Source organism: Phaenicophaeus curvirostris, chromosome 23, assembly GCF_032191515.1.
Source record: "Phaenicophaeus curvirostris isolate KB17595 chromosome 23, BPBGC_Pcur_1.0, whole genome shotgun sequence".
NCBI lineage: Eukaryota > Metazoa > Chordata > Aves > Cuculiformes > Cuculidae > Phaenicophaeus > Phaenicophaeus curvirostris.
In genome coordinates, this window is record NC_091414.1 from 5,088,485 (window position 1) to 5,108,402 (window position 19,918).

The 19,918-nt window shown below is 47.3% G+C and overlaps 1 protein-coding gene across 23 annotated transcripts in view; it reads left to right on the top strand.

Moving 5' to 3' along the window:
- Positions 1 to 19,061, top strand: part of EPB41 (erythrocyte membrane protein band 4.1) — a 109,376-nt gene extending 90,315 nt beyond the window's left edge. For 15 of the 23 annotated variants that reach the window (XM_069875438.1, XM_069875425.1, XM_069875422.1 and 12 more), the window contains 6 exons: positions 7,215 to 7,661; positions 8,897 to 9,025; positions 12,214 to 12,315; positions 12,820 to 12,900; positions 14,550 to 14,657; positions 15,639 to 19,061. In XM_069875438.1, the coding sequence (XP_069731539.1) occupies positions 7,215 to 7,661; positions 8,897 to 9,025; positions 12,214 to 12,315; positions 12,820 to 12,900; positions 14,550 to 14,648 (858 nt within the window). In that variant the 3' untranslated portion in view covers positions 14,649 to 14,657; positions 15,639 to 19,061. The remainder of the gene's footprint in view (positions 1 to 7,214; positions 7,662 to 8,896; positions 9,026 to 12,213; positions 12,316 to 12,819; positions 12,901 to 14,549; positions 14,658 to 15,638) is intronic. The other 8 variants (XM_069875437.1, XM_069875440.1, XM_069875439.1 and 5 more) reach the window with 1 other exon arrangement.
- The last annotated feature ends 857 nt before the right edge of the window (positions 19,062 to 19,918 follow it).

Sequence of the window (19,918 nt, forward strand, 5' to 3'; positions counted from 1 at the left end):
TGATTCCTGGCTTCACCCTTGACGTCTGTGCAGGATGTGATGCTGAAAGAAGGGATTTTGAGATGTGTGCTGTCATACCCACGTGCAGGGAGAGTTGATTGGCTTTAGCTTCGTTTAAAGACAGAGGTCTCAGGGTTTCTGTAAAGGACCTGGCCTGTGTCCTGTGCTCCTGTTGCCCTCAGGAACACCCGCTGCAAAGCCTGGTGGCCCCCGACACTGTCACTGACCCCGGTGGGATTAAAGCACCTTTTTCCCATGTGGCCAGTGCAGCGTGGTGGAGCCGATATCCCTTCCAGAGGGATGGTGGGAATGTCCACAGCTCCTAACCTCATCCAGGCCTGATTTCTTGATGTGACTTGCTGCAGAAAATGACATTTCAGTGATTTGCTATTCTAGTGACGTGGCTACAAGAAGGCTGCCAGCAGTGTTGATGTCATTGAGACTTCCCTGGCGTTGTGTGCTCTGGCTGCTCCTGTAGAGCCAGGCTCCTTGGTGCTTGCCTGTAGGATCCAGTGAGCAGCAACCGAGTTTCCAGCATTTTTCATCACAAAGCTGGTAGCTGGCTCTGCGCTCACTTTCTGAATCTTCTTACCCTGCCAGCATCTCTCCTCAGCGCAGAGTAAAATGCAGAACAGTTTCTTGTGCTTTCATGCTGTAGAAGAAGATGGGCATTAGTGGTTTGAAACAGCAGAGCTTGAAACGTGGATTCAGCTCTGAGGCTGCGTTAGGTTCTGAGCTCTGTATGTGACGTTCATTGGTAATATTCGAGGTGTATGTTACTGTAAAGCAATATCCCTTTTCTCTTTTCTGTTACTAAGAGTGAACAGATAATCAAGGGTGTTGCCTGCACCTCCTGCCATGCGTCGCTTTGCCCGCAGTCAATGGAAGATGAACTGAGGACTCTGTGGACAGGGCAAGAAGCCCAGACCAGCTCTCTTTCCTTGCAGTTTGTGTGGTGATGACCCTGAGAAAGCAGAGATTGAGCATTTACCTCCTGTCCTGAAATATTTAGGAGAGGTGGATTTCCTTAGCGTGGCACCAGTGGAGTAGCTTGTGTTCTCAGGAGTGAGGTCATGCTGGCCATGCCAAGGCTCCTTGGGAAAGTCATGGGTAAAGTGTCTTTTCCTTCATATAGGGGTCAGTAATTAGTCACTCTTGTGAATTATTCCACTAGTCTACTGGGTTTTCTTTTTCTTCGTCATGAGTTGGAGGCACCAGTTGTGACCTACAGACTGAGGTAGGATGCTTTCTGGAAAAAAATAGTCCAAAAAAGGTTATGGATTCATTTAGAAACTCTTTAGTCTGTAGTTTGGAGTGGATGACGTGGGAGAACCTGGCAGTGTGGTTTCTCCTGTGTCCCTATTTCAACTGTCTTGCTTTGTGAAGCTGGAGGGGAGAATAACCTTGGGTTGTGCCACTTTGGGATCTCCCAGCAGAGGTACACGGTCCTGTGGAATCAGTTTGTGGGGACTAAAAACACTTTCTTTTTTACCTAAAATGCTCTCTTTTGGAACACTTTTTTCGGTTTTGTATTTTTTCTCAGATTTTTCTTTGTAAATATGTACATTTATCATTAATAAATGTTATTGCAAATCAGATTCTCCTTTCCACTGCTTATTAACAACAAATATATGACCCGTGTTAACGCCTTCCTCGGGCCAACCCTCAGTATTGCCCTCTCAAACCAGGAGCCATCAGCCCCCAGGGATTCTCCTGGTGGGATTCACGATGTTGGGTCTCCTGGTTTTCCTGCTGCAAGCAATGCACGCTCTCAAACTGGCCAGAGTAATTTGATTGAGGATTAAATCTGGTTTGGTTTAAGAGAGGCTTTGTTTGCACAGAGGTGAGAAGGTTCTCTTAACACTAAGATGTTCTTGCTCTTTGCTTCTGAGGTGGAATGATGAGGAAAATCCTATGCAGAAAGCTGTCCTGGGAGCAGAAGTGTTGCTGTGCAATGCAGCTGCGAGAGCCTCTCCCCAGCACTTGGTGTTAATTTGAGGACAAAAGTGCTCCTTTGTGTTTTTCTAAATGAAGAATCCACATTCCTAATTAACTACCGCCTTTCTGCTTGGGAATACAGCGCAAGCCTCTGGTTGGGTTTTAGCTGGAGGAGGCTGCCTGAGGTTGTGTCTAGAGCTGGATCAAGAGTCACTGTGAATTTTAACTCCTGGATTTTCTTCTGTGAGTTTATTTACTTTGGGATAACTGTTCGGCTCATTCTATGCAGTTACGAGCGGTCACAGGGAAGCAGATGTGGCTGTGATGGAGCAGCACGAGGCTGGTGCCGCTGCTGTCCTGGCTCACCCGGCGTCACAGTGGAGCCGTATCTCCAGTTTTCAGATGCAGCAAGCGAAATGCAGCAGCACAGGAGCAATGGCAGTTATAAACCCTGATGGTATCCCCACCTTTTTCACTTGCTGCTGCTACACTAAATCAGAGGCAGCAATAGCAGCTTTCTTGCTGCAGAGGGGGTTTAGCATAAGAAGTGTGCAGCTTAGTACCCCCATCCAAGGGTATGGGCTCTAAAAGGGATGGGAAGGGGATCAGGGTGGTTGGGGAGAGGAAATCCTGCTGGAATCGTGTTGCTCAGCAGCTGTACTTGAACAACTTAAGTGTTGATCTTGAAGTTGTTTCATGTTGCAATGTGGTTCATGCAGTGGATTGGAAGTGGCTGGTGGATATCAGGGAAACTCATGGAATTGTTCAGTCTTTTTAAGCTTGTAGCAGGCTGTGTCTTTTCAAGCCTGACTTTGGTGAAATTGTCTTTTGTCCTTCCGTCGTCTAAGCTGGTCAGGATGGTGCAATCAGCTCAATGGTAATTAAAAAATCCACCCCAAAACGCAGATCCATAGGTAATGGCCACCGGTTCCAAGTATTGGGGTTTGTTGAATGACTTCTGAACTTTTTCACTTCTATCTTTAAGGCAAAACCATTTTATAAGGCATGGCAGGTATTGTAAAATAAGCATCTCTTGTTTTCTGCTTTATAATACTCTTTACCCAAGCGCTTTGCCAGTGGCGAGATTGAGCGTCATTTGATCTGGGAGCTCTCACTGGTGAGTGGTTTGCTGTGAAAGCAACATCATCTACTTGTCCATCCGTAGACGGTCACACCAAGCCTGTTCGCTGCTGTGGATGCTTGTGTGGGGATAACCTAATAACACGTGCTGGTGGGAAGGAGAAGGCAGCTGGGAACTCATAACCAGCCAGAATTTGTAGCATTCAGTAGGTGCTTGTAGGGAGTTAGTGTGCACTGTAATTCTAAGTTTTTATTGCCTTTGGTAATTGGCGTGTTGACATCACTTTAGCAATCCTGAAGTTTCCTGTGGGATAGGATTCTGCTTTGGGATGAGGATAATTGAATATTTCTTTGTGCTTGCCTGTGCCACAAAGAATGAGCATCTCCTCTGGCAGCACAGGGTGGCTGGTTCATAGGAATCTGGTCCAAAAGCAGTGCGTGCTTGAAAACATACAGGCAAATATATACAAACCCACTTTCTAAGAAAAAGAAATCCTCTTTGGTCACTGGTATCAGCCATGCAGTTAAGCCTGTTATTAATTTATCCCCAGTTTGAATTATTGTGTATCACTTATTACACTGTGGTGCTTAAAATAAGCTGCATCCTCAGTATTTGTCGACATCAGGTGCACAAAGATTGATATTTAGCTGGTTCGGTTTGTTTCTTTTGGAGCACTGCATCCCATCCTGCATTTTCTTTGCGCTGCGTGTGGCTTGTGCGAATAGTCTGCTTCGTGTTCGATTGAGGAATCCCTGATCCAGTTTGGGGTCTCTGGAACCGAGTAGCTTGCAGCCCAGGCGCTCTCAGGTTTTGTGGTTCTCAAGGAGCGTTTGGAACTCTGCAAATCTGAGCCCTGAAAGTAGGAATGCTTTAGCATTTGCAAATTAAACCAAATCTTGATAAGATCAGAATTTGTAACAGATGTTCAAATTCCTGGGGGAGTTCTGTTGGTTGGGGTTTTTCACATAAATATCATCTTTTTCAGCAACCTACGTGCAAATTGCTTTTTTTAAATATAGGAGCAAACATAGTTGTGCTTTTTAAAAAAGAAATGTTTGTGAATAGATAATTTTATTTAGAAGCAAATACCTTTCAATTAGTCTAACTTCTTCCCGGTGGAATAGGAAGGCGAGAAGAAAAATGTTTCTGCTCAGTTGATCTTATCAGGATTTCATTCTGCCTTTATGGTTTGCATGTTTATTGCTGCACTTCGCTGATGAGATGTGTACGTGCGCCACTGGCTTCAGTCAAGCTTTTCCCTTCCTTTATGCTTTTACCACACAAGGTAATTGCAAAATGCAAATTTTATTTTTTCTGGATCTGTAGGGGAGGTGGGAGGTTGGTTTGACTGCTTAAAAGTATTTGTGTCTCCAGTAAATCTGTGTTTGGGTAGCTGCTTGATCCGCTTTGTTTGATCAGAGATTCTGCCTTTTGTCGAGTAGTGACCCATCTGGTACCTAAGGAAATCTTGCTCCTAAGGCATCTTCCATTGAACCCCAGAAGATGGACTGTGTCTTCTCAAGATCCTGTGATTAATTTGCTAGATTTAGCCTATGTAATGAAGGAAAAATCAATGCATTGGCAGTAGAGATGGTCAGGTTTTGAAGCAAGACGTGGTATTCAAAGCTGATAACCTCCCTTTCTGTTCCGTTTGCTGAAGTATCTCAGGGTGATATCTCACATTAGGTCAAGTGAGGGTGGGAGCTGGATTTGCCTTTGGAGGAGCACACATGGAAGTGGTTTTCGATCAAAAATAACACTCCCCTGTGTGTGCAGTCAGACCTGGCCATCGCAGTGCTGATCACTGTCCTTTCTCTCCCACTAAATCAATTTTCACATCACATCACCAGGTTGGAAAAGACCTCGGAGGTCATCGAGTCCAACCATACCTATCTACCACTAAACTATATCCTTAAGTACCTCGTCTGCCTGTCTTTTAAATACCTCTAGGGATGGTGACTCCACCACCTTCCTAAGCAATAGCTTGAGAACTTAAAAGATGCCCAAGAGGCTGGAGATGCTAATGGATGAAATCCTAGAGGTGATCTGTCTGCAGCATAAAGAAACTAGGCTCTGAGAGATACCCACGAGGAATGGTGGAAGAGTCATCTCTTGAATAAAATCAGCATCTATTTGTTCCTACACAAAGCAGCTCCTATTCTTAACAAACTATTGAACTGTGCCCTTAGATGAGGTCAATCAAGGTGAAAGCCTCTGTTGTACAGAAAATGCATTGTACTGGATAACACGCAGGCTTCAGGCCTCTTATTTTAGGCACAAATTACTGGGTTTTGGTTGCCCAGAGAATCTGTGTAGTAAAAAGTGAGACAACAGTTTCTGCTCATCCTAATGCCACCACCAAAATTAAAATTAACAGTTGACAAAATGGACTTGCCATGCTTTTATGAATATTTAATCACTGGTTTGGGCTGAGCAGATGTGTAGCTGTTTTTATACTAAGGTAGCAGAAACCTTGAAGTTATTTGAAGTGAAACTGTGAGGTTAATTATTGAGAATAAATAATAATGGCACTGATTACACAGCATCCCTCCTTGGGGTGTTTTCCCTCCTTGTTCCCTGATGCTGGATGATGTGACGACCCTGGTGCGTGTAAAATCGTAGGTGCCTGTAACTGCTTATTCTGCCCTTCCTCAAAGGCAAATTTCAGTGTTAATAAGGAGTGAAACACAATTTCTAGCACAGGGTGGGACTGTAGCCTTCATTCACCTGTGGTGACTGGAATCCTGCTTCTCTGCGTCTATGAAAAATTCCTCACTCAGCCGTTTGGACAAAGAGTTGATTTGTGCTAAAGCTTTCTGTCCTGTTAATGTTTGAACTCTTCTGTTGCTTTTGCTTCCCTCCTGGCTTGAGGGCTCCCAGAGATGTGAGAAGACCTAGCTGAGACCTTGCTAACGAGCTGAATGAAGAGCAGGATAGCAGCAGCCTTAGTTAATACCTCTGCCTTGGCACCTTCTTCCCAAGTATCTCAGGTGCTATAGATGTACTTGCTTGCTTCCCATAAGGCTGGGTTGCTTCATTCCGTGTCTGCTCTCCCGTGCTTTTGGGATAAAGCTTCTTCCAAATATTTCAGCAACCCCGAATAAATGGTCAAATGCAGTTGTTTGAGCAGTCAGCTGAACCGCATGCTCAGTGGCGATGGGGTCAGCACATCGACATCAATATCTAGCTTTCCATTTTAGAGCCACGTTTCTTTATTTCTCAGCTGAAAAGTTTTGTGCTAAGTTCATTGTTTGTCTAGAAGAAATAATACGAATTCTTTCAGGTGACCAGACTGCATTGTCAGTTCAGGACTCTGTTGGTAACTATACACCTAATTTCAATACTGACTTGTAGGTATTCAGGCACTAATTTTTCCAGTGCCACAATGATAAATCTCTTGGTTATCCCAGAGACTACAACCGCGAAGAGGGTGCTCAGAGGTGGATGTGTTCCCAGGGACAAGGAAAAGAGCAAAATGCAGGCTCCTAGGCATAAGGAGGAGTTTCTTCACTGTGAGAGTGGTGAGGCTTTAGCCCAGGTTGCCCAGAGCTGTGGTGGCTGCCCCGTCCCCGGAGATGTTCAAGGTCAGGTTGATTGAGCTCGAGCAGCCTGATCTAGTGGGTGGTATCCCTGCTCGTTGCTAGGGGGTTGGGAACTGGATGAGCTTAAAGGTCCCTTCCGATCCTAACTATGATTCTGTGATTCTCTGTGGATTATTGTGCAGAGTAATTCTTTTAATCTACATGTGCCAATTAAAACCCAGCGTGAAATATTTCAAGGCGTTTAAAGCAGAATTGGGGTCTGGTTTTGGTGTAGTTGTTGAGGTTTGTTGCACACGTGAATTCTGGATGTGCACAAGTCCCTGCTTGCCACTTATTCCTGACTCCAAACTGGACAAAAGGTCCTTAGTGGTGGCTCTTCCTTTAATTTAGATGCAGAGGGTTGTTTCAATATTAATTCCTTAAGCTTTAGGAGAGTGGATTATTAATGTACCAGGAAGGCTGTGATACATCACATAGCACAAAGGTTTTCAAGCATCCAAACCCTCTACTGTTGCATGCGTTGCTAGAGATGGGATGTATTATAAGAAAACGATGTTTTGTCTTTATGCTTTATGACCTCTTGTTCTCCCTAACGCTGTCTTTCTCTCTCTCTTTTTCTGGCCTTCTTTTTTTGTGTATTCATTTCTTTTTAGAAGATGAGTGACTTTCTCTCCAGAGAGGATGTGGCTGCAGTGCCAGAGAGGAGCAGTGTTACCCCTGGCTTTGTGCGGGAGGGCTCAAAGCACTCGGTAGCTTTTAGTGAGACCCCAGTGCCACCCACCTCTGAGCCTTCTCCCAGCTGCCACTTTGCTGCCTCCTCCCTAAGCAGCGAGGAGGAGGAGGAGGCGGCTGCCAGCCTCCCCACGAGCGAGGAGGACCTGAGATGTGGAAAGGGGCTTTGTGCAGATGCGGAGAAGGACTCGGAGCTCCTTGAGCTGGAGCCTCCCGCCGCCCCTGCTGCACGTCCCCAGCAGCCCTGGGCAGGAGAGGAGGAGGTGGCAGAGGATGGCGAAGAGAGATTTGCCTTTAGAGAGCTAAATGGCGAATGTCACGACTCAGATGTTAATAACGGGCTGCCTGCAGTCATTCGCTGCTTCCAGGTAGTGAAGCCCCAGCGCCTGCTCCCCTGCCCCCCCGGCTGCCTTGGGAGTGGGAACCAAACACTGCAGCAAGCAGATGCCGTGGACCGGAGAGGGGTTGTGTTTTCTTGGCTTGCACTCATGCTTGGAGCTAATTAGCCGGTTAATCACCTGCAGTCACTGCACATAAACCCCTCTCTCAATTTATCTTTGCATTAAAGACGAGCCTTTCTCAATTTATTTTAACATTAAATACACTTGCCACAGCACGATGCCCTTTGCCTTGCTTTAATCAAAGCACCCTGGTGCATCCCCCAGAGGGAAATATTTAGGCTCCAAAGGCATTTAATTGTAGCTCCTTCTGGTTTTGCCATTTCCTGATGTACCAGGGCCGAGCCGGAGCACAGCAGAGCAAATCTGAAGTGCTGTCAAACGTGCTTTTACATTGGGAATGTGCGTTCTGATGTCCCCTCTCTGCTCTCCGCCGCGGGAGAGATTTTTGCCTGCTTCAGTGTTGATATTTATTGCTAATGGTCAAATAGGTGGCCCCTTCCCCTGCTAACAGTCACGGTGGCAGGTTTGGGGATGGTGAGCAGAGATCGAGCCCTCTGGGAAAACACTGTGGGTCTGAACTAACTCTGTCTTCTTCTGGATGATTATCAGGTGGTGGAACAACTGATTTCTCTTCCCCCCTCCCCTACATTTCTTGTGCAAAATGTCATATTTCTCTTTTGTCTGACATTGATTTAATAAAAGTTAAAGACCTAGGATCCAATAAGGATTCTTAATAATAGAGTTCTTCACTTGCAGTCAGGGTAAAGCTGCTCAGCTGTGACCAAGTCTCTGTTTGCCCAGGCTTGCTGTTAATCTTGACATTGTCATCAGGAGGTGAGGGTCATCTGTTACCGGCAGCTGGCAATGAGTTGCTGGTAATTAGGAAGTTAATAATCAGTGGAGACAGTTTCTTTGTGGTATTATGACACAGGGGTTAAACCCCCCCAGGTTAACGCCTGCTGCCTTGAGGGCACAACGCTGGGGAAGGCTGGAAAGACTTTTCTCCCTATTTAATCCTCACCATGATCTCTGCCCTGTGAGCAGTGTGTCCTACCAGAGGCTCAGACCCAGAGGTTTCCAGGCTGACCTTGGTTCCAACAGTGCTTTTATCAGATCAGTGTCAGAACATTTGCCAGCAGCACTTCACGATGGGGCAGTGCTGACTAGGTCTTTATGGAGCTGTTCTTAACCCTGTCTCATAGCCACCGCTAGTGAAGACACAGACGGTCACCATCTCCGACGTGTCCAGCGCTGTCAAGAGTGAAATTCCCACTAAAGAAGTCCCCATCGTCCACACGGAGACGAAGACCATCACCTACGAAGCTGCACAGGTAAGGTGTGTTCTGATTCATTTCCCAGGGGCTTAAATGAACTCAAGTAAAAGTTTTGTTTCTAAATCCTCTGGCTGAGACAGCAGCACCTGCCTCTCTCCAAGCATCTCATCTCCAAGCATCATGTTGAATCCTGTGTTCAGTTCTGGGCCCCTCACCACAAGGAGGATGTTGAGGCTCTGGAGCGAGTCCAGAGAAGAGCAACGAAGCTGGGGAAGGGGCTGGAGAACAAGAGGAGCGGCTGAGAGAGCTGGGGGTGTTTAGCCTGGAGAAGAGGAGGCTGAGGGGAGACCTCATTGCTCTCTATAACTCCCTGAGAGGAGATTGTGGAGAGGAGGGAGCTGGGCTCTTCTCCCAAGTGACAGGGGACAGGACAAGAGGGAATGGCCTCAAGCTCCACCAGGCGAGGTTCAGGCTGGACATTAGGAAAAAATTTTTCACGGAAAGGGTCATTGGGCACTGTTAGAGGCTGCCCAGGGAGGGGGTTGAGTCCCCTTCCCTGGTGGGGTTTAAGGGGCGGGTGGACGAGGTGCTTAAGGGACATGGGTTAGTGATTGATGGGAATGGTTGGACTCGATGATCTAGTGGGTCTTTTCCAACCTGGTTATTCTATGATTCTATGATCTGAGTCGCAGCACAGAAGTTGAACAATGCTATGGATTATATTTCCAGGTGTATCTGGTATTTTTAGAGGATCAATCGTGTTACTATCCCTGATGAGTAATTCTTTTTCAAGCATGCAAACAGACTTTGCCTTCAGCTTTGGGATGTAGGTCAGACTGTACAGAGTTAACCAGAGTTGACCCTTTTTTCTGCGGGAAAAAGGGCCTTGCTTTCCCAGCTCTCCTTGATTTTTTGAAATGTTTGTGGATTGTCCTTTATTTCAACCTTGAGAGAGGTGTTGAAAAGCAAAAATACTGTGTAACGTGCAGCCAGAGTGGGTGTCTGGTGACTGGAAACTAGAAGTGTTAGTGGAGAGGTACTGGCATGTGCAGGAATGGTTTCATTGCTAAGGTTTAAATTAATCCTTGATCTAAAATAGGTTTTATTTATCTATTTGAGAGTTTGGAGTCTTTGTTAGCATTGGGTTTGTCGTAACCGTGGTTGTTGTAAGTAGCTTTGAAGTGTGGTGGCTGTGGGATGTAGCTTTGGGTAGGGGTAGCCTACAGAATCATAGAATCACTAGTTTGGAAAAGACCTTTGCGATCATCAAATCCAACCGTACCCATCCCCTACTAAATCATACCCCTAAGCACCTCATCTCCCTGTCTTTTAAATACCTCCAGGGATGGTGACTTAACCACGTCCCCAGGCAGCCTCTGCCAGTGCTTGATAACCCTTTTGGTGAAGAAGTTTTTCCTAATGCCCATGGACCACACTGATGTAATTCGGGATTCCAAATGGATCCTGTGGTTACTCAGCATCCCTCCTGTTTGTGGGAGTAGAGGGGGATTTGGGGTATTCCTGTGCTGAGCAGTGGTGAGCATCGTCCTGTTTCTCGGTGAGCAGATGGATAGAGTGGTTCTGCTCCAGTTACTGCTGCTACCTCTTCTAACTGGGAAACGAAAAGGAAAAAGTGTGTCTCTGGGGCTGGGAGAAGTAGCCGTACGCCCACTGGCTTGTGACATGCTGTGAGATTTCCCCCAGTCTGTGGAAAATGGTCCCACCTTGTGGTAACTCCAGATATCGTTCCACCACCGTGCTGGGTGGTGCCCAGCGTTCGTTACCGGAGCGCTCTGTAAGGGAGGCACAGCCAGGATGAGTTGGCAAGGATGACTTATTTGGGGCCTGGGGGCACACCTTGAAAGATTGAGTCGTGCAGAATGGGAACCAAATATAAAAGTTGTTCATAGTGCAGCAGTGCGGATGACACTAAGCTGGAAGTATCGATCTGCTGGAGGGTCGGGAGGCTCCAAAGGGATCTGAACAGGCTGGATCCATGGGCTGAGACCAATGGGATGAGGTTTAACAAGGCCAAATGCCGGGTCCTGCACTTAGGGCACAACAACCCTGAGCAGCTCCAGACTAGGAGAAGTCTGGCTGGAAACTGCCTGGAGGAGAGGGACCTGGGGGTGTTGGTTGACAGCGACTGAACATGAGCCAGCAGGGGCCCAGGTGGCCAAGAAGGCCAATGGCATCTTGGCTTGGATCAGACACGGCGTGGCCAGCAGGGCCAGGGAGGTTCTTCTCCCTCTGGACTCGGCACTGGTGAGACCGCAGCTCGAATCCTGTGTTCAGTTCTGGGCCCCTCCCCACAAGAAGGATGTTGAGGCTCTGGAGCGAGTCCAGAGAAGAGCAACGAAGCTGGGGAAGGGGCTGTAGAACAAGAGAAGCGGCTGAGAGAGCTGGGGGTGTTTAGCCTTGAGAAGAGGAGGCTGAGGGGAGACCTCATTGCTCTCTCCAACTCCCTGAAAGGAGGTTGTGGAGAGGAGGGAGCTGGGCTCTTCTCCCAAGTGACAGGGGACAGGACAAGAGGGAATGGCCTCAAGCTCCACCAGGGGAGGTTCAGGCTGAACATTAGGAAAAAATTTTTCATGGAAAGGGTCATTGGGCACTGTCAGAGGCTGCCCAGGGAGGGGGTTGAGTCCCCTTCCCTGGAGGGGTTTAAGGCACGGGTGGATGAGGTGCTGAGGGACATGGGTTAGTGATTGATGGGAGTGGTTGGACTCGATGGTCTGGTGGGTCTTTTCCAACCTGGTGATTCTATGATTCTAAGTGATGTGCACGGTGTTGTCAGAGGGGAGGAAAGGTAACAAGTACCTTCTGAATCAGACTGTGCTCTTTGCCTTTGTGGACCTCTGTGGGTCCAGGCAGATGTAATTCAGGATTGGTGTCTACTTTGGTCTCCCTGTGAGGTCCAAGCGTGCAGCTTGGCGTGGAGGGCCATGACCGGCACTGCGGGGCCAGCAGCGTCCCCAGATTCGTGTGTATCCTAGTCCACCTGGACTGAGGGATGTCAAAGGTCCTTCTTGAGTGACTCTGTGGATCTGTGGTTTTCTAGTCTTAAAGCCCAAGAGCTTTGTGCTGAGCCTTCAGAGACCTCTGCAGTGGGCTGCAGACCAGCTCTGTCCTGTGGTCCATGGTGGCGAGGAGTTTCTGTCCTCAGATCGCGTCCTGCTGTGTTGATGTGGAGGCCGTGTGTCTGTCCCTGCTGCCCGCAGGGACTGACAGCCTGTTCTGTCCTGCAGACAGATGGTGGCAATGGAGATTTAGACCCCGGCATCCTGCTGACTGCTCAGACCATCACTTCGGAAACCACCAGCAGCACAACCACCACCCAGATCACAAAGGTAACAGTGTGGGAACATGGTAAAACGTGATAGAGAGATGGATACAGAAGCTTCAGCCCCAGTTTCTTTCAAAAAATGGGATTAATACTTGAAACAAAACATGAAGGTCCCAGGTTTGCCTGTGTTGAATTACGGCTGTTTAATTCATAGAAACATTAAATGCTTTGGGTTGGAAGGGACCTTAAAGATCACCTAGTTCCAACCCCCCTGCAATGAGCAGTGAATTGCAGTGGAGTCTGTGGACACAGGTTCTAATTGTCCTGTGGGACAATGGGAAAGAACCCTACTGTGGGTCATGGCTCTTCCCTGGCTCAGATATAAGAGGATGAATTTTTTGACAGTATTTCTTTGAGCAGCAGCAGTTTCCCTCATGATTCTGATACCCTGTTGTGGTGGCAGTGTTTGGTCACACTGGTTTTGGAGACCCTCTTTAGGCAGGCAGCCCCGTGCACTTGAATTCCTTTTCTCTTCCAGACTAACAGGAGTTTTTGCCTTTTGTCCTAGACTGTAAAAGGTGGTATTTCAGAGACACGGATTGAAAAGAGGATTGTCATCACAGGAGACGCAGATGTAGACCACGATCAGGTAGGAGCTTGAATGCAAGTCCAGAAGAGCTTCTCAGAGCCTTCACCAACTAGACAGGCTGCCTCTCTGAAGAACCTAGGGAAATTCTGTTGAGGTGGAAATAAAACTTAAGACCTGATTTATGTGTGATTCATGTGTGAATCTCATGAGTTTCAACAAGGTCAAGTGCACAGTCCTACACCTGGGTCAGGGCAATCTGTGGTTTCAATACAGGATTGGGGACAATGTGATAGAGAGAAACCCTGCGGACAAGGACTTGGGGCGCTGGTTGATGAGAAGCTCGACAGGAGCTGGTGATGTGCACACGCAGCCCAGAAACCAACTGTGTGCTGGGCTGCATCAAGAGAAGTGTGGCCAGCAGAGCAAGGGAAGGGATTCTCTCCCTCTGCTCTGGTGAGACCTCATCTGGAGTCCTGCATCCAGCTCTGGAATCCTCCACATAAGAAGGACATGGATGTGTTGGAGTGAGTCCATTGGAGGACACGAAGATGATCCGAAGGCTGAAACACCTTCCATACGAGGACAGTCTGAGAAAGTTGGGGTTGTTCAGGCTGGAGAAGAGAAGGCTCTGGGGAGACCTTAGAGCAGTACCTGAAGGGGGCTACAAGAAAGCTGCAGATTTTTTACAGGGACATAGAGTGATAGGACAAAGGGAAGTGGCTCTAAATGGACAAGAGGAAGATTTAGATGAGACATTAGGAAGAAATTCTTCACACTGAGGGTGGGGAGGCCCTGGTCCAGGTTGCCCAGAGAAGTGGTGGCTGCCCCAGCCCTGGAGGGGTTCAAGGCCAGGTTGGATGGAGCCTTGAGCCTGATCCAGTGGGAGGTGTCCCTGCCCATGGCAGGGGTGGTTGTAACTGGATAATCTTTAAGGTCCCTTCCAACCCAAGCCATTCTATGATTTCTGTAATAAATTCCTCTTTGACAGGACCCAGCTGCATGACTGGGCCACCAAAGCTTCATTCTGCCCTGAAACTGGTGTTGACAGCAAAACTGTGATTCCAGAAGTGTTTTAGACAAATACAATTTAAAAAAAAAATCCACAAAAAATGTGAGATAAAGTTTTCTATGAGATCTGGATGATCTGCATTAATTTTCAAGTGACTTTGAGGCACTGTTGCTGCCGTGGAGTGCCAGAAGTCATTCCACAGCACTCAGCACCTGCATTAAATCTCATCAGCTTTATATGAAACTGTTCTGATGAGTCAGCCTCATTGGCCTTCAGCGTGTATTGGAAGTGATGATTTTGTCATCAGGGAACTGCACTTCGCATGTAATTTTAGTTTCAGGTATGATGGGGCTGGAAAACATTTGTATGACAAGACCTGGTTTATTAATTCCAGCAGAAAATGTATGAGAAGATGTTTGAAATGTGCTTATCACACTTGCTGGAAGAATAAACAGGGTTGGATTAATTGCTTTGATCCATCTTCTACCACAGGGCAGTGAAGAGGTGGGGTGTGATCTTAGAAAACAGCTTTTCCTATCGAAAATGTTCTCATACCTCCATAGAATCATAGAATAACCAGGTTGGAAGAGACCCACCGGATCAGCAGATTCACTTTTCTTTCTCTCTCCCAAAGTCAGAAATGGTCTCGTGTCACCCTGCAGACCCTCGTGGCCCAGCTCTGAAGTGTGATCTCTTACAGGTTCTAGCACAGGCGATAAAAGCAGCCAAGGAGCAGCACCCAGACATGTCGGTGACCAAAGTGGTTGTGCACCAGGAGACCGAGATCGCAGAGGAGTAACGAGGCTGTGTGAGTAGGGAGACCGCAAATCAGCGAGTGACGGGGGCTCCTTCCACCCAGCGAGGGTTGGGGGGGACTTGGTCTCGGTGCAGCCAAGGCTTAGCAGAATATGATCAAATTTAAGTGAAGTTGTTAACTAATCAGTCCTGCTCAGGCCGTTCCTATTAAATGATTTAAGGTCACAATTAGATTCATCCTGCTGTGGAAGTGAGCCAAAATAGAATCATAGAATCACCAGGTTGGAAAAGACCCACTGGATCATCGAGTCCAGCCATTCCTATCAAATACTAAACCATGTACCTCAGCACCTCATCCACCCGTCCCTTAGACACCTCCAGTCTAAAAGCACCTACCTGGCTCCTGTGACGAGGCTGTTCTGCTTTACCAAACACCTGAGACACCTGAAGCTCTAGGTTTCACGTAGACCCCTGCCTATATCAGCACCAGGTCCTGGGGCCACCACGTCCTTCTGCTCCTGACTCACCCTTTTCAGCAGTTATAATGATTTTGGAAAGAGATGTTTGAGGAACCCAGGAGCCCTGCCTGTGTGTCAGTGCTGTAAAGCCCATCTTGCCCCGTGCTGGTCGGGTTGGTGTTGCCTGAGTCGATGTCCTGCGTGTGTTGTGCCTCATCCCAACAAAGCTGGGACTTGCACAGATCCAGGAGGTGGAACAGGTAGTCGGGCGAGAGGAGTCGCAGCATGGTTTAACAGACATTGTGGTTGAGCTTTGTGTCTCTCCAAAGCTAAATAAAAAGGGGATGGGTTTCCTAAGGGTTCCTGGACTTGTAGCTCTTAAAATATGGTCCTTTAAGATGGGAGCAGGACGTTGTTTGTGCCCCATGCCCTGCAGTGGCTCTGAGCCTGAATCCGCACTTGCCATTGGTGATAACTCACCTTCTGATTCCAGTTCTCTGGTGGCTTCAGGGTCTTCTCTTTCCCAGAAAGTGAGCTGTTGATGGCTATAACTTTCCTTGTTTCTCTCTCTCTAGGAAGCGTTCCTGCCAGCAAACAGATACCCTGCAAAACTACCAAGAACCTACCTGGAGCACAAAGACCTCAGATCTACAAGACTTGACACTCAGAGACATTCATATCATTTATTAAGAGTTGCGCTTTGACATTTTTACTTCAGATTTTCCAGACTCCACTGGATTCTATTGAATATAGATTTTTTTTTTATATATATATATATAGTGACAAAAGTATGCCATATTTCTAACTGGACTGAATATTTTTTACAGGTTCTCAATTTTGCATTCCCTCTCATGCCTCTTCAGACACAGACCCCAACACACCTTGCAGGGCTCACAAGGTCACTCTTTTCAGTCCTATTCCCTCTGCCTCGTCAGGGATTAACGGAGATAAGCCACAACTGTGCATATTCCAAGCGCGGGATCCCTTCAAAAAGCCATGGGTCCTTCTGCTGGGAGAGTCAGTTGAAAAAGTCAGACTTCAGTTTTGTGCAGCGTTTCCGATTGCCTCTTGATTTTTATTTTTTTTTTTTAGCTCTAGGGAGCTTGAGACTCCAGCTGCGACCCCTGGGTGTGCAGAGCTGAGCTGCTGCCGGCGCTCCCAGTTTCCTCCCTGGTGGGTTTCAGCCCCCCGATGTGTGAACACAGTGAGGTTTTGTGGTGTAGCCGATGCACACATCTTAGTAGTTGAGTAGATCTAAGGAATACTGGAAGTTGCTTCGAGTATCTTATACTGTGAATTTTAGAGCTTTAAGAGGACTGTGATAGCATCTCTCCATCCTCCTGTGTGTCACTGCCGAGTGCTACCTACCTGTTGTGTTTTCTAGATGCCATTAAATTAAAAAGCACTTAGAAGTGTGCGTTTAAGGTGTTTGGACGCTGAATGCTATTAAGGTAGGCTTACGCAGCATTCACAGTAACTGATTTTTTTTTTCAGTGTCATAGTTTTTCACTTGTTTGTGTTCATGACTTTTAAATTAGGGAGGTTTTTTTGTAAGTCATGGGTTGAGTTTTTTCCTCCCCTCACAGTGCTAAACACGTTACCCTTAAACCAGGACATATGTCCTACTATAATTTAATTTAAAACCCTTTAGATAACCCTTCCCACGCCTGTAAGCTGTATTTGGAGAGGCTGAACCAAGAGATCTTGGGAGGTGTCGGGTGTTGCTGGTCGTGATAGAGCCAAACCACATGGAAAACACTGCCACCTCTTCTCCCACGCTGGCTCAAAGGTCTGTGCTTTGGCTTTGTGACCCCCTTGCTGGAATGAAATACCAGGTTTAGCTCCTGCATCTTCAGGCTGAGCTCGCAGACCACCAGGGCCAGCTCCAGCCTGCTGGGGATGACCAGAAAATGACTTTTCTGGGGCTTGAGCTCCCACTGCTGCTTCCTGAGCTTGATGGAAATGTTTTAATCATGCCCTGGTTTCTCCTTCCAGCATTGAAATATAAAAAGGAGGCGGGGAAAAGAACCCCAAACTCTGTGGAGAGTCTGCCCGGACGCTTGTGAACACTTCAGTACATTTTGAGGTTGTGATTTCTTTTGTTTCTTAATATATATAGTGTGGCACATTGGTAGCTGAGGGCATGGAGTGCTCTGCTGCTCCTCAGTTGAGGATGGGAAGAAAATGGCAATAAAAAAAGCTCTCCGCTGTTTTAAATTTGAATAATGTGGTTCAGAAGTCACTGGATTTAGCTCAGGCTGCAACGACTGGCTGTTTAGCTGCAAACAGCCTTTGAACTACACCAGGGCTGGTGTAGCTTCTCCAATTCAGGTACAATTTTAACTAAGCTGTCGGTATTGATTGGAGACTATGCTGGAGCTGCTGGATTTTTGCCTTCCCATGCCAGTAGCTGCTTCTCAGGCTGCTCTGAGTCCGTGGTCCCCACCCATGATGCTTTTACTTCCCACGGGGTACCAGACATCCTGCTGTGGGGATTTAGGGAGTCCTGGGCTCCACAGCGTAGTGTAGAGATTTTGTCTTCATATTTATGTCTGAACAGCCCTTTCCTTTCTTATTCTGCAGCGCAGATCCTTTAACAGGTCTGCATCCCTGCTGTCCTCAACTTAGTTGGGTAACGCTTGCCTTAAACCCTTATCGTGCTGAGCATCCCTCTGGGAACGTCCCTCTTCTGGGAATCGAGCTCTGAGCCGCTCGGTCCTCCCTCCTCCCCCTGCAGCAGCCCCCGAGGAGTCAGGCAGAGGAGTTCTGAGTTTTGCTGGACAAAGCCAGCGTGAGAAATCATATTTGTCCAGAGCACTTAAAGGCACTTGGGCTGTCAGGAGCATTTAGGGAACGTGGTGCGAGGCTGAAGCTTGGGTGTCCCGTGCCCCGGCCACGATGAGTGGCACAAACCAACCCCGAGCAGGGGATTTGTAGGGTGCTGGCACGAGGGGTGGCTCCTTTCAGCAAGGACGTGCTCACTGTGGCTGCGTGCATCCCTTTTTAAGGGCTTGTAGAGTAGAATAACCCGATTTTATTCTTTATTCCTGAATTTTGGGTGGCTGTTTCCAGGTTGGTCATTCTCACCCTTTCCCCATCCAAGTTCTTGCTTCTCCTCGAGTAGTTTAAACAAGTTTTTCGCCTCGTCTGACCTATGCTGTCACCCCAGGGGGGACTTCAGCCCTGCTCACCCTCTCCAGCCAGCACGGCTGCCTCCGCGCCCGGGAGCTGGACAGGAGCAGCAGCAGCCTGGGAAGAAGATAAATAAGAGCAGAAGAAGCTTCTTCCATCCTCAGCCGGGGCTGCCCACACCCCTTCCACCTCCGACAGGGTTTTTAAACCTTGCCTCTTAGCGTGCTGTGTTATTTCTAGGGACAAACCAGCTAAGTAAGGTCTATTTATATGAATGTTCCCAGCTCTTCCCACTCCACCAGTTCACCCAGAGACTCTCTTGATTGTATAATATACATTATATGGAAGCTATTTATATATGAATGAATGTTTTTATAGAAAGGAAGGCAAGGAGCTCATGTTCTCCTCCATTAAACTGGAACGGCAGCTCCGGTTGCCACATAGCAATCTCTGACCAACACAGATGTGTTAGCAAAGGACTGACTGCTTTCTGGTTTTAATAAACTGTGGTTTGCTGATTTCCTAATTGTACAATTACCTTAAGAGGTGGTAGCGTCCCAGCCTTAGAGATGGAACTTGTAAAGAAAATAATAAAAAAAAAAAATAATTTAGCTGAGAAGATGAAGGAGCTTTGTAAAATTTTTTTAAGGCAATTGTGAATTGTCTAGGCTAGCGTTTACACTCTGCTTTATAAAAATAGGAACTTTTAAAGTGGACAAACCTTTATAGATCAACTAGTGATAGGAGCTGTTCTTTTGGACTTTCATAGTAAATCAAAGGGAAAGTTGCCGTAGCCTTTAGACAGCCGTAAGTGTTCGGTATTGCTTCTTGTATTGCGTTTTTCAATAAACTTTCAAACAAAACTCTTTCCTTGGCCCTCAAGCCTTATTTATTTCTTCTTATTCTTCTCCAGCTCCCTCTCCCCAGCCTGGTTTCATGGTAATTTGTTTTTTCTGACCTAAGTCAGACCCATTCCCACCCTGGCAGCTGCATTTTCCTGCACGCTCAGTGGCTTCAAACACCTTCAACTGCTCCCAGCAGGGCCACATGTGGGACCAGAGCCCCCAGAAAAGGCTGAAAGGGAGCTCTGGAGTCCAGGTTTTCCCTAAAGCCTCTTTTTTTTTTTTTTTTTTTTTTTTTTTTTTTTTTGTCCCAGCTCATTTTCTGGCTGCAGCACCTTTAGGATGGACAGAAATATCAAGCAGAAAGCTGATGGGGCATCTTGGCCACCAGCCTGAGAGAACAAAAGCCAGTTGGTCCAGTTAGAGCAGCCAGAGACTGGGAGGAGCGCTCCTGCCTGTGGTGCCACCCTGCTGTGCCTCAGTTTCCCCAACAGATGCAAAGGGGAGGCTTATGTGACCCCATTGCTGCTCATGCACCCATCTATATTTGCACACTCAAAGCACCTTTAATTCAAATTACTCTAGAGACAAGTTATTGCATCTTACTCGTACCCTGCCTTTGGCTGGGGTGCTTTCAAGCCTCTCCAAGTATTAAATCTCAATGTACTCTAAAGCAAAAATTGCGAGGGAGCCATGAAACACCATGGATAGTTGGGAGATGGCAACCGCCAGAGCTGCTGTTCCGTAACATGTCACAGCAACGTGATTTACTTCAAACAAGGAGGCAGAGTCGAACATCGTGTTATTTCCCCGAGCTAGCGCGGGCTGCCGCATGCGGCTGGGGCAGCCCCAGGCACCTTGTCCAACACCATTAGGGTCAC